This window comes from Mastigoproctus giganteus, chromosome 10 (genome assembly GCF_048544385.1).
Source record: "Mastigoproctus giganteus isolate SK-2022 chromosome 10, ASM4854438v1, whole genome shotgun sequence".
Lineage (NCBI taxonomy): Eukaryota > Metazoa > Arthropoda > Arachnida > Uropygi > Thelyphonidae > Mastigoproctus > Mastigoproctus giganteus.
In genome coordinates, this window is record NC_143584.1 from 193,223,053 (window position 1) to 193,237,273 (window position 14,221).

At 33.8% G+C, this 14,221-nt stretch overlaps 1 protein-coding gene across 1 annotated transcript in view; it reads left to right on the forward strand.

The window, feature by feature from the left end:
- Positions 1-437: 437 nt before the first annotated feature.
- The window catches only part of LOC150079683 (N-acetylglucosamine-6-phosphate deacetylase), a 39,511-nt gene continuing 25,727 nt past the window's right edge, over positions 438-14,221 (forward strand). Inside the window, exons 1-4 of the mRNA XM_090382418.1 lie at positions 438-682; positions 8,823-8,962; positions 11,450-11,504; positions 11,873-12,082. Of these exons, the coding sequence (XP_090238544.1) occupies positions 478-682; positions 8,823-8,962; positions 11,450-11,504; positions 11,873-12,082 (610 nt within the window). The 5' untranslated portion in view covers positions 438-477. The remainder of the gene's footprint in view (positions 683-8,822; positions 8,963-11,449; positions 11,505-11,872; positions 12,083-14,221) is intronic.

A 14,221-nucleotide genomic window follows, 5' to 3' on the forward strand; every position in this document is an offset into this window, starting at 1 on the left:
TGGGTTTGTGTTGCGTAAGTAAATACATATCAGAATTCTGTTCAATAATATAAAAATGGAGATTAAAATAATTTGCAAAAATCAGTAGATAAAATCTGTAGATGCTTCAGATCTGACAGACATAAGGATATTGATTAGTTCCTTATTTGTTGGGAGGTAAGTGATTTTGTTTGCTCTCATCTTGTACAGCTACTAATAATTATTCAATGCTTCATGGCATTAGGTTACTTTGCAACACTTGCATTTCTTTTTAGAGAATTTTTTGAATCATTTATTAAAAAATAGCATGTAGCTTTTCTATTTTATAGCCTTTCTTTTCTTTACTTATTTATCTGTATAATTATGAATTAATAGAAAAATGAAGTAATTATATTCATTATATTTTGATATTTTTTCTCAATTAGCTGTATAAAAGATGTTGCAGTAACAGTCCTTTGGCTATACATTAGGCTGAAAAACAAGAGGTAGAATTGTGTAATGGCATTAAGAAAACAAATTATTCAGTTTCAAAACTGTTATGTTTTAAGAGATCATCAGATTATCAAAGAAGATTTTTGGGTACGTAATAAAAAAATTATCAACCCAGAACCACTGTTTTTTGAAGAGAAGGTTTTAGCAGATGTGAAAATTGATTGTCATGGTGTGCTTATTGCTCCTGGTTTTATTGATCTTCAAATAAATGGTATGTTTTCCCAAATTTATGAATTTTAGAACAGTGGAAAAAATGTTTACTATTTTGATGCAGTTACAATATTGTGGAATAGCCAACTTAATATTTATTCTATAATTAATGCAGTTTAATTTCATTGTATTTACAAGAAAGGTTATAAACTGCTTTGCTCTGACTATACAGTTATTATATTGCTGAGCGTTACTTACACGGTTTTGTCAGGAGTTGTTTATTTTGTTGGGACTGGCAGCATATTAAGAGAAAATCATTGGAGAATATCAGGGTGGTTTCAGATCCAGTCACTCAACAAATGGCCGACCGGGCTAGCCGGGTGGGTAAAGTACCTGCCTAGCAACCAAAGGTCACGGGTTCGAATCCCGCCTTGGGCTTGGATCTAAGTACTGAAAAAAAAAAACCTTGTGAGGTGCATTATGGCCACAGAAGCCGATGCGCCAACAACTACTAAAAAAAAAAAAAAAAAAAAAAAAACTCAACAAATGACCAGATTTGAGGCAGATACAGGAAAAAGCATTTGAGTATAATGTACACTTATTTAACCAATATGTAGATTTCAAACAAGCTTTTGATTCACTCAACAGAGAGGAAATGATAAATGATCTCCTCCTGGTCATTTCTGCAAAGATTTTTAGGCTCATAAAAGCAACCCTGGCTGGCTCTAAAGGAGTGGTGAGAATTGACAATGAGTTGACAACTCCCTTTGACATTAACATTGATGTTAGACAGGGCGATGTGCTCTCTACTGTGTTATTTAACTTGGTTTTAGAGGTGGATGTCAGAAAATTAGAAGTGACTGGACACATAGGCACAAAGACAGTGCAGGTCTGTGCATATGCTAATGATGTTGCTATTATCAGTAGGACTAAAGGAGCACTGGAGGAAACAGTGGTCAGGCTGGATAGAAGAGGACTTAGGATAAATGAGGCGAAGACAAAATATATGGAAGTCCGGAGAATGGCATATAACACGGAAAATTTAAGAACCAACAGCTTCTCATTTGAGCATGTTCAAAATTTTGCCTATCTAGGTTCGCAGATAAACCAGTCCAACTCTATTACTAAAGAAATTAAGTCCCACATCCTTAGTGGAAACAGATGCTTCTATGCACATGAAAACTAATGAAGTCCAGTGTATTGAACAGACATTTAAAATTAAGGATATACAAAAGTCTCATTAGACCAGTTGTAACATACGGTTGTGAAGCTTGGACATTAACGAGTGAAGATGAGTGGTTGTTGAGAATGTTCGAGCGTAGAATTTTGTGAAAAGTCTTTTAGCCCATACAAGACGTTGATGGATCCTGGAGGATTAGAATGAACTATGAACTTGGCAATCTTATTCAGGTTGCGGACATCGTCAGATTTGTGAAGAGCCAGAGACTTGCCTGGTTGGGACATGTTATGAGAATGGATGACATCAGAACAATTAAGAGGATAATGGAATGGACTTTGTGACTCATCTGTTGAATTGTGTGCAAATCACAATGCTTAATTAATAATTAAAATGATTAATAAAACTATGGCTTATTCAAGGCCATCATGCAGCCATAGACATAAACAGTGAAAAAAAGATATCACAATAAGAAATATGATAATGTGCTTTTACTGTGGAAATTTTTATAAAAATGTTTTGAATAATAAATAAATAATACCTATTACATTAATTTTATTTATTAATTTATCCAATTTACTATACATTTGTAATTTCAAATGTCAAATTAGCAAATAAATACTTATGGTGTTATTATTTAAAAACATCACTGGGGAATAAGAACTCAATGTTTATTATGTAAGTGCGATATTATTGAAGAATCAAATAACGGAAAAGGTGACTTTGTTAAATGCACTGTATCAAAGAAGTGAGACTACAGAGCAACAGCAAAAGTAACAGGCATCCAAAATGATAAAGTAATTTTTTTCTTGATCTCAGAAAACAAAATAATTGAAAACTGACCTTTTTAAGATTTTGTAAAACCAACCCCAAATTCAAAAATATGGTGCATTTGGCACCATGATTTTCTAAAACTTTTCTAGAGGAGGAGGACTATCCCTTCCTTAGGGGGACTGTCAGCATTTCAGAGGTAAAAAAAAAAAAAAAGTAAAGTGCAGCCATTACAACCCACTGCAGGATGGAAGCCTCCTCAACAATTCATGCTGAGGGAAAATGGACCATAATCTGCCACGCTGGTCCAGTGCAGGTTGGCAGATCAACCGTATTCAGCAGTCAGGGGCTTGAACTCCAGTCTACTCAAAGAGCACGTGCTACTGCACTCCCGCTCCTGCCCACTCGGCTACGGAGGCCTTCAGAGGTATATCAAGTTATAACTGGAAGCTAAATGATTTTGTGATAGCTGAAAAGAAAGTGGAAGGGAAACTGTTGAAGCTAAAAGCAAATAAAGCACCTGCTAGAATCTGGCCCATTATATTAAAAGAAGCAGCAAGAGAGATAAGCAAACATCTGGCCATAATTATGAGAGCATCTTTAGATTCAAGAGATGTTCCTATAGATTGGAGGTGTGCAGTCATGGACCTGTAACCTTGACTTCTGTTCCTGAGAAATTAATGGAGCTAGTGGTTATAGACGTATTGCAGGATCATCTTAACTAATCTGATTTCCTATTTGCTACCATGACAGAGTAACAAATGAATTGCATGCAAAAAATAATTTTGATATCATATACTTAGACCTCAGTCAAGGTTTTGAAACTGTTCTGTGTGAAAGACTGCTGTAAAAATTGGAGCAGTATGGCATTGGGGGCAAGTTATTGCTATGGATAAAGGGATGGTTGAGTGGCAGAAGACAGAGGGTGCTTAAAGTTTTTAAACCTTTAAATAGATTAAGTGATGCTGATGGCATCCTTACTCTTTCTTGGACAATATAAGAGGACATAAATTTCAATCAAAAAAAGGATCATTGTAGGATAGATGTGTGAAAATTGCTTTAAGCCAGAAAGTGGCCGATTGTTGGAAAAAAACATCCATCTGGTGTTGGTGTTATGGAAGTGGGTGGTTTGAATAAATTTAAGAAAGAATTAGACATTTTTTATTAGAGAGAATGGAAAGATGAGGTTGGGTTAATTTTTTTTTTTTTTTTTTTGTTGATGCTGTATAAGCCTGCTTCATTGCACATCATTTGCCACTACTAATACTAATTACAGAATCATCTTAGAGAAAATATGCTGGCCGGATATTATTCTTGACCACTGATAAACTATTATGACATGGTCACACAGGAGTTTGATACAAGAAACAATTTTGTAATTATATACTTAGGCTTTGGCATGGTTCTCATTGGAGTTTGCTGCACATATGAAATTCTGAAGTTCATAAGCTACATGGGTTCTACCAGCTGGTATGCCATAAGAACAGTTCCTTACCACTAACTGTATTTTTCAAAATCAGATTTAATTTTTTTATAACAAACCTTTATAGTTTAATTTTTACATTTAATGAAGTACAGAATCCAACACAATTAAAAGACAAAAATAGCTTTTATTACATGGTTATAATAATATTCTTATGCACAAATTGACATAACCTTACATATTGGTAAGGTTTAAAGTACTATCTTGTGGTAATAAATGTGTGTGAAAAGTTAACCTTATTAGCATTAGTTTAGGCATGCGATGCAAGAAAGCAAGCAAGCTTTTGCAGCATCAGGCAAAAAAAAACCTCCCAGTTTTTTTAGCTCAGTCTTAAATTTATTTAAGTTATCAACTTCCACAACAAGAGATGGAAGTCTATTCCAACAATCAACTACCTGCTGGCTAAAGAAATTTCTACACATCTATTCTACAACTGTCTTTCCTTAATTTGAATCTATGACCTCTCAGATTTGCAATCAGAGCAAGAGGAAGAATCCCATCAACCTGTTGCTCAACCTGTTCAAGGCCTTAAGTTCTGCAAATTGCAGCACCTCAATCAGATCACCTCACAGGTGCATAGTCTCCAGGTGCTGCAATTTGCAGAACTTAAGCCTTTCTTGGTAAGAGCACCCTTTTGTCCCCTTCACCAATCTTGTTGCCCTTCTTTGTACTTGTTCTAGCAACTTTACATCCTTCCTAAAATGAGGCTTCCAGACCTGTACACAGTACTCAAAGTGTGGCCTGACCATTGCCTTGTACAACAGGATAATTACTTCCTTGTGCCTGCTAGCAAAATTCCTGTATATCATTAACAAGACTCCATGACCTGCTCTGGCAGCCCATCTGCACTGCTCAGCGAACTTCATATCTGACTGCACAATTACCCCAGGTCTTTTTCATTCTCCACTTCCCTGAGTGTACTACCACACAGGTGGTACAGTTCTCTTGGTTACTGCTACCCATATGCAGTACTTTGCATTTGTCAATGTTAAACTTCAGTTGCCACTTCTCAGCCCATTTGCCCAACTTATCTAGATCCTGTTGCAGTAGCATACTGTCATTAACAACCCTGCCAACCTTTGTATCATCTGCAAACTTGGACATTGTCTGAAATTCTAAAGGTCATCAGAGGTATTTGAAATTGTGTTATAAACATTAAGAGTTAACACCATGATTGCACATTTAGTATATTTCTACAATGAATATGCAAAGTAGTTATTTTACTTTACCTGGAGGAATGCAGCATTCTTTGATTGGCTTTTTTATGATATTTGTGATCCAGACAAATAATCACAAATCAAGAGAAAATCACGAGTTGCAGAATGGTATGGAGGTTGGTTATAAAGGTCAAAAATATGGTTCCAATTTAACTTTCATTGATTAATTTAATCAGTAAATTCCTTGCTAGTGACATGCTTTTCTATTTATATCTCACATTTATGTCACTTTGTTCAATTTTTCTTCAACTATACCTTTATTCTTGAGCAATGATAATCACTTCTCATAAAAAGGAATAGTTAGGGAAAAATATATTTCCATTTGTAAATGATCGTGTATAACTGAAGAATGAAAACCACAAGTGAAACTCTTTTATCCATTCCACTACTGATTCAACTGTTAACATGGTGCTTATGATATCCTGATTTATAATGTCAGTTAAGTCACTTACACAAACACATTAATTACTTAATTTTGTATTTAAAAATTAACTCATTAAATTCTGGTTGATATAAACTTGATTCTTGGATGAGACTTTTCAAATGATATATGATTTATGTAGGCGAAAAGGCAAATATTGTGAACAAACATATATCCAAGAACAGTTTTGATAATGTATAATAGCATGATGAAAGTGTGCTTAAAATATGATGAGACAGCAACACAGAAAAATTGAATATTACCATAAATAGATATTTTTACAATCCGTGGGAAATTGTATTTTTTAACATGTTAGTTTTAAGCTCCATGGGGATTGAGGCACTTCCGCAGCCAGGTGGGCAGGAGCAGCAGTGCATAGCACATGCTTCTTGATTAGACCGGGGTTTGAGCCCATGACCACCAAATACGGAGGATGCGGAAAGGTCAGGGAATGACCACCGCATATCCCCAGAGCAATATGGCCTTAGTTGCTAATGCTCCTAAAAACCAAATAACAAACAAAACAAACATTGGGATAGGGAGACTTTGCACACAAGCAAGAAAGTAGAGACTTTGCTTACAACAATATATATTGTTTAGTGATGGATATAAAGAAAAGCTAAAATTAAAAATAAAAATTATTGTACTAAAATTTAAAATACTCTTGTACCTTTTGAGCAGGTACAAGTGAATAAAAATTGAACAAGTGAGTAAATTATTAATGTAGATAATTTTTTAAATCATCATATTATCAATGGTTTTATGTAAATTAACCACCATATTTTTATATCTGCATTGCTAAGCAATATATGCAAAAATATATTGTACACAAAATCCCCACATTTGGGGGATATAACTCTTAGAAGTTCCTACTTGGCTATAGGCAACATACACTGAAAAAATGGGCTGTGTGTGTGGTCTCACAGGCAGCAAGTTGGACATATCTATTATATATGATCACTCTTCAAATGGGCCTCAGTTGTGAGTAGAGTCACTCAAGGTTCAGTGCTAGGAGTCACTTTTGGTTTGATTTTCTTGAATGTTATTAATGAGGGAATAAAGGATGCTATGGTGACATTTCCTGATGATATGAAAGCTGGCTGGGTGTTGGTTGAGTAGGTTGGGCTTGAGCACCTTCAGAATGATTTGAGTGGCCAGAGAAATGGCAGTTACATTTTAATTCTACCAAATGTAAGAGTCTACATTCAGAAAATATCCCCAGAATAATTAATAAACTAGGGGGCGGGGTGGAATTGAAGGATGTATATGAGGAGATGGACTTAGGTGTTATTATAGGACATGATGGATACCATGCATTTTAAGCAGGTGTCTAGGAAGCTGCACATTGTTTTGTCAATCATTTACTGTGCTCTTTTCATCTAGGGGGAAAGAGATTACTGTTCTTGTTTACAAGGTAAATTGTAATTAACATTTGTATTATTGTGTTTGGGTCCATGGGCTGTGTATAAAGAAAGTGATCAAGCTTCTTGAATGAGTCCCAAGATGGCAACTTGTCTGGTGAAAATAGCAGAAGGCTGTTAGGAAACTATAAAGTAACTTATACATATCTGATCGATATGTATAAGGCATTGGCAGAGGAGCAAAATGAACAACAGTGGAATTTTCACTTTGAAATAGATAACGTTTTTTTTTAGCAATGTTATGACTTTCACTATATCAATTGTTGCCAAGCCGCTATCAATTGATTTTATGTAACATTGCACCCCAGAATAATGTGTGTAAGGTTTTTATATTTCCCTTGTCCAAAGGTTTATACAATTGCAGCTGCGTTAGAAGGGAAAACAGAAGCCTAACTATGAAGTGTAAGGTGAGCCATACAGTTACATAATGTAAGTACTGCCATTTGCCTCATATTGAAGAGTTCTTTATTCTATTTTGCAATTTTTATGAAATTTATAAAAATTTATGAATTCATCTATGAATTTGTTTCTCATAGGAAGATTTCTGACATTTCAAAAACATAATTATATAATGGGCTTTACTTTTTCCAGACATAATCAGTCACTTTTTGCTATTCTCATATTTTCATGTATACAGATTTTTGAAAATATATTTTTATTAGTAATTAGTTACTAGTACAATTTTTAATAAAAACTGATATTCATAAAACAGTTTCTTTAATGTCTTTCATGAATTTCCTGCAGATTCTTCCCACATATTTACTTTGCACTTTGATCCCCTGATAGCGTAAATCTACCACTGCTCAAATACATATATGTAATTAGAGTCATGAGAATGATAGTTATTGCATTTTTAACACTGCTGCTTTCCTATATTTTGAAAGGCATTTAGGAAAGCACCAAAGAAAAGTTCAATATCCATTTACTGTCCTACTTAACTCACAGAGCTAACTTTTCTTTTTCCTCATTTATCCCTTCAACTTCTGTTTTCTGGAACAACCTCCCTCCCTTCACACACATTTTCTGAAATTACAATCTACAGAAATTCAAGTCTAATGTCAACAAGTAATGTTGGTGGGATGATTCCAGTTAAGGCAAAACCGTTACTTTATATTCATATTCTCAACTTTCAACCTACATGCGGTACTATGTACTATAGGTTCTAATACCTTTCGTGTTTAGGGTTTTCATAAAAAAAAAAATTTGCAGTATTGTCATATTTAATAATTGTAATTATATATTTTTGGTGCTGCCTTCTATAAATAAAACTTTTTTTTTTGTATACGTTGTGTAGTATATTTTTTTAATAATGGATTTAATTTTAGCAAACTTTATTGAACCGTATTTATTGTCCTTAAGTAATGCCATCAAGTGGAGCAACCAGAAATTTGGAGTAGGATGGGATGCAACAAAATTTCATATACAAAATTTGATACGACTTAAATTTTTAAAACTAAATCTAGCTTTCTTTTTGGTTTGCATAAGCTCTATTGCATGCCCCCTTCCTTCTCACCTCTTTGGTTGTGCTACTGTGCATAACAGCTTAAAAATAAAGCAGTTAAAACAGTTTTTTTTTTTTTGTTTGCATTTGCCATTGTGTTCTATAAAAATGGTTTTACATGATTTTCATGTTATTTTTAACTTTGAAAGGTACTTCTACCTTGAATTTTTAGTCTCCTGTTTTCGATTTATTTATTCTATTTTTATTTAGGTGGTTTTGGTGTTGATTTTTCTGACAATGTGGAAGATATTAAAAAGGGAGTTGGAATTGTAGCCAAAGGAATACTGAGTCATGGAGTTACATCATTCTGTCCAACACTTATCACATCACCACCTCATAAATATCAGCAGGTATAATATATTTCATCTTGTCATATATTTATTAAAATTAGTATCTCATGATGATCAAAATCAATTGATTTTGATCATCTGTATACATTGAAAAAGAAAATAATTCTGCACCATATCTCTATTTCTTGATTTTCAGTAAAGTATTTGAGGAGAGGTGCCTGTTGCATGTTATACAATATTTATTACCAATTTTGACAGTGCAATATAGATATTGGCAAAATTTATGCATTGTGAGCAATAAATAATTGTATGAAACTGTAATATACAACCAAACTAAGTAATGTTGGTAGGATGATCCCAGTAAAGGCAAAAGCTTTACTTTTGGGGAATGGGATAGGAAAGTGGGCAGTCAAGCCAATTATTTTTGAAATTTATAATGTCAGGCATTGTGAACACTATTTCTGCCATCATTTTTTATAATGCAGTTATGTATGTAGAATATTAAGTATTACTTCTGTCTAAATTTAACCCTTTTTTTCTGCATTTTTGGATTCTTAAATTTCATTCCAGAAGATATATACAGGGTGTCTCAAAAATACGTGGCATAACTTCAGGAATGAGTTCCTCATATGTAGACAATAAAAATATTTTATATCAACATAGTTCCAGAAATGCTTGGTTTTCGAGTTTTGAAGGTCTGTCTATGACACTTAACTGTTTAACCTTATAGTAATTGTTCAAAATGTCCACCTTCTGCCTGAATATAGGCCTCACATCGATGTCTCATGGACTTGTGAAGACGATGCCAAATTCCTGGCATGTTTTGTATTGTCTCGCAGCCTGCCACAATTCGATTGCAGAGAGTTTCCACATCAGCTACCGGAGTTGAATACACCAATGACTTTAAATGGCCCCACAAGAAGAAATCCAGTAGGTTTAAATCAGTGAGCGTGGAGGCCAGGCAGTTGGTCTACCTCTACCTATCCACCAACCAGGAAACCCACTTTTTTTTTTTTTTTTTTTTTATGAAAATCCCAAACATGAAAGGTATCAAAACCTATAGTACCAAGTACCATGCATGGGTTGAAGGAGAAGTATGGGGGGAGGGGGATGCCGGAAACTTTGCTCTAGAGACTAAACATGGGTTTCACCACTTCAAGCCTCCAATAAGCAAAGTGGTGGTATTTCACCGGTTGATGAAAATCATCTACCACCTATGCTTGTCCAGGACAGTGGGACAAGCGGTACCAGAACAGTGTGATGTAAAATATATTCCTTTAGTGCATTCAAACAAGGTTCTTCCACCCCTGCACATCAAACTTGGATTGATGAAAAATTTCGTGAAGGGAGTAGATAAAGAAGGTAACAGATTTGCATACTTGAGAAGTGTGTTTCCTAATGTAACATATGCCAAACTTAAGGCAGAAATTTCTGTAGGACCCAAAATTAGGAAACTACTGAAAGATGATGTGTTTGAAACCCAGTTAAAAGAGGTTGAATTGCCAGCTTGGCAATCATTTAAGGCAGTAGTACATGATTTTTTGGGTAATAGGAAAAAAAGAAAACTATGAAATGTTGGTGTCTAATTTACTCGAGTGCTACAAAAACATGAGCGCTATCAAATGTCATTGAAAATTCGTTTTCTCCATTCCCATCCCCGAATTTTTCCCCAGAAATCTGAGAGATGTGAGGGATGAACAAGGGGAGTGGTTTCATCGAGATATTTCCACGATGAAAAAGTGGTACCAAGGTCTCTGGGATCCTGTAATGATGGGGGGGATTACTGCTGGTTCGTTGTGAGGGAGAGTAAGCTGGAATACAAGAGCAAATCCCTTAGTAGTAAACATTTTTAAGGACAATTACGCATATGCTGATTATATATTATTGAAATATAACTATTTCACTATGATTTATGATATTTTTTCCAAAGTTAAATGAGTTATAGAGAACGTATAATATTTTTTTACAATTGTATTACAAACTTGAATTATACGTATATATCCCTTCATTTTAACATTAAACATTGGTACATCTTTTGATGTAGATGTGATAGAGACTTTTTATGGTGATTTTTTTTTGGATTCAGCACATTTATTTCCTCCAGAATCATAGTTCATTAGAGTTCATAAAGGTATTTTTTTTCATACCCCCACCTAAAGTTGTGGGGGTATGAAAAAAAATATTTTTGTTGGCTAGTGTAATCATTTTTAAATTTTGGTCAGCTACTTATGTGATAATCTGAACATTAAAGAGTATCATATATATTAGCACTCAAGTTGATCAGTAATTATTGGCTGAAAGTTTCTGTTCTCTTGACTTAAAACTAATTTGACTTAATTGAAATCATGAGATAAAAAATTATCCTATATTTAATACTGTTAATTAATATGTAACTGACATATAACATGAATAAATGTAGGAGATTAATTTGATTTATTAATAGCCTCCATTTTTTCATGATATATAACATGAAAACATGTAGGATATTAATTAATTTTGTTCTCACTTAGGAAATTGAATAACAATATACTATTTACGATTTTTTAGATAATACCATCTATAGTCAAGAGGAATGGAAGCAAAAATGCAGCAGGAATTCTTGGTAAGTGTTGTAACTTTTTTTTTTGGTTTAGTTTTCTGAGTTAACGGAGGCTATCTTTGAAATGTTGCTGCTATTTTCTGCCCAGCCAAGTGGATTTCAGGCATATCTAAATTAGCATGATTTTTATTTAAATGAGTATAAAAATAGTGGTTGTTGCAATCAAGTAAAGAAGCAGCACACTATTTCACTGCAGGTATTTAAATAATATTTTTTATGCAGTATTACTGCTACTTCTGATCAGAACTTGAGGTATGCCTACACTCCCTATTCTTTACTTAACAATTGTATTTACCACTATTCAAAATTTATAGTACATAGAAACTATAAATTAATTTTGACTTGCCTTTTATAATATTTATATTTTAAAGGAGTTCATTTAGAAGGACCATTTATCAATAAACAGAAAAAGGGAGCACACCCAGTACAGTACATCAGGACTCTGGATTCTAAGTTTCAGGATGTACTAGAAGTTTATGGAAATCTTGATAATGTTGCCATGGTAACAATGGCTCCTGAACTTGATAGCAGTGGGGAGATTATCAGCGAACTTGTAAAAAGAGGTATTGCTGTATCCTTAGGTAATTATCATTTTTTTGCTTAGAGAATTATTAATATAATTTTTACTTTTTCAGTATATATAATTTTAACCTGTCAGTGAATGCACTGATTTCTATAACATGTGGATGTGTGGGAATAGTACCTAGCCTTAAATTTAAAAGTTCATAACATGATCACTTATAAATATTTCTCATACAAATCGATATTGTGTTTTTTTTTCATTATCCAGGTTATACTTTATATTACCTACTGTAAGAATAAATGAAACATTGAATTCATAATACTAATGATTATGTAACTAAAATAATAATAATAATACAGGCAACTCTCGGTTTATGAATGAGTTCCGCTCCAAGATGTTCGTTATACATTTTGTTCGGTGTGTGTATCTTGCATTCCTGAGCTTTTACGATAGATATCATATATGTTAGCAGCCATTTTAAAGCATTAAAACCATGTACTAAATATCGAATGGTCTATACAATACGTTTTATTATTATGTATGTATGCATTATGGTTAATCATATACAATATGTAAAATAAAATAAAAAAGAATAAAAAAACAAGATATCGTACTTGTTAATTTTAATTAAAAATATTTTACAATTTAGAAATAAAGAAAATGAGTACTAACATAATGTATGTACTGTACATACATATGTATTCAACTTTTATTTGTCAATATCTTCATCAAAGTTCAATATTTTCCACATAAGTGACACTAGGTGCAGATGAGGTAGATGGAAGGGCATCTGATAATGAAGAAACAGCTGGGTTTTCCACTTTTTTTAAATATGTTTTTATAGAAGATTGCACAGTTAGATTCTTTTTTTTATTATTCAAAAATCTCACTGTATTATGCTAGATAGTCATAAATGCCTCTTTTCACTTTTGCAATTCTTTCCATATTTGCATCTTCTTCAAAGATTTCCAACCCATCAGAAATTGATTTAAAAGCTGCAGCCATTTTTTGCCTTGTAAATGTTCTGGGAGGCTGTGGAATATCAGGTTCTTCTGTTACTTCAGAATTTAGATGTGTCTCTATTTCAATTATTTCATTGGTTGTTAATTCCTCAAAATGCGAGTCCAAAAGCTCTCTCACATCAAGGTCGAGGTCCATTTTATTTCCCAGTTCAACAGTTTCCTGATAATTATTGTAATAATACATTTTGTAAAATTTAATTATTTAAATCGTACAGTTATGTTCACTATATGTTTGGCATTTCGTTTTATAAGGAACTCTATCTATTGGAAACTATAAGAAAATTTGAATGATTGTGACATTCGTTATAGCAAATGTTCATAAATCGAATGTTTGTAAACCGAGAGTTGTCTGTAATAATAATAACTGTAACCATACATGGCATCTACTGCTGTTGTCACCTTGTCAGCTGCTATTATACACATTGTCTTTATATAAGGACAGAGCCTGGCAGCATTTAGTTAATAGTGTTGCATGTGAAGAATGGGCTGGAGATGTCACTTACATGAGTTCCAGCAGAGGATGAAGTTTAAATCCATGTTAGTGGGTGGCAAGTATCTTAGACAGCTGCCTTTGTCTAGTGTTTCTGTATATCTGCATATCTGGTGTTGGTCCCCCCCCCACAATGAGGGGAACTGACTATGCAATAAAAAATTTGCCTTTGTCTAGTGTTTCTGTATATCTGCATATCTGGTGTTGGTCCCCCCCACAATGAGGGGAACTGACTATGCAATAAAAAATGAGGATGGCACAACCTATTTCAACATGGACTATGTATTGAACACTAACATGGTTGGGCTATTGTAGCTGATTATCTATGAGAAATGGCACCTCCATAGCCAGGTGGGCAGGAGCAGCAGTGCGTAGCACACGCTTCTTGATTAGACCAGGGTTTGAGCCTGTGACCACCAAATATGGAGTATCCGGAAAGGTCAGGGAATGACCATCGCACATCTCTGGAGCAATATGGCCTTAGTTGCTAATGCTCCTAAAAACCAAAAAAACAACAACAATCTACCAGAATTGAAAGGAGGAAAGGTATGAGTGATTTGAAAATGTTTTAATAATAAAATTATTTGTGGAAACCAACTGAATTTTATTAAAATAAACATACAGAAATACTTAAAATTAGAAATAGGTTAAGGGTGAATACAAACAATATATTAAATGCAACATT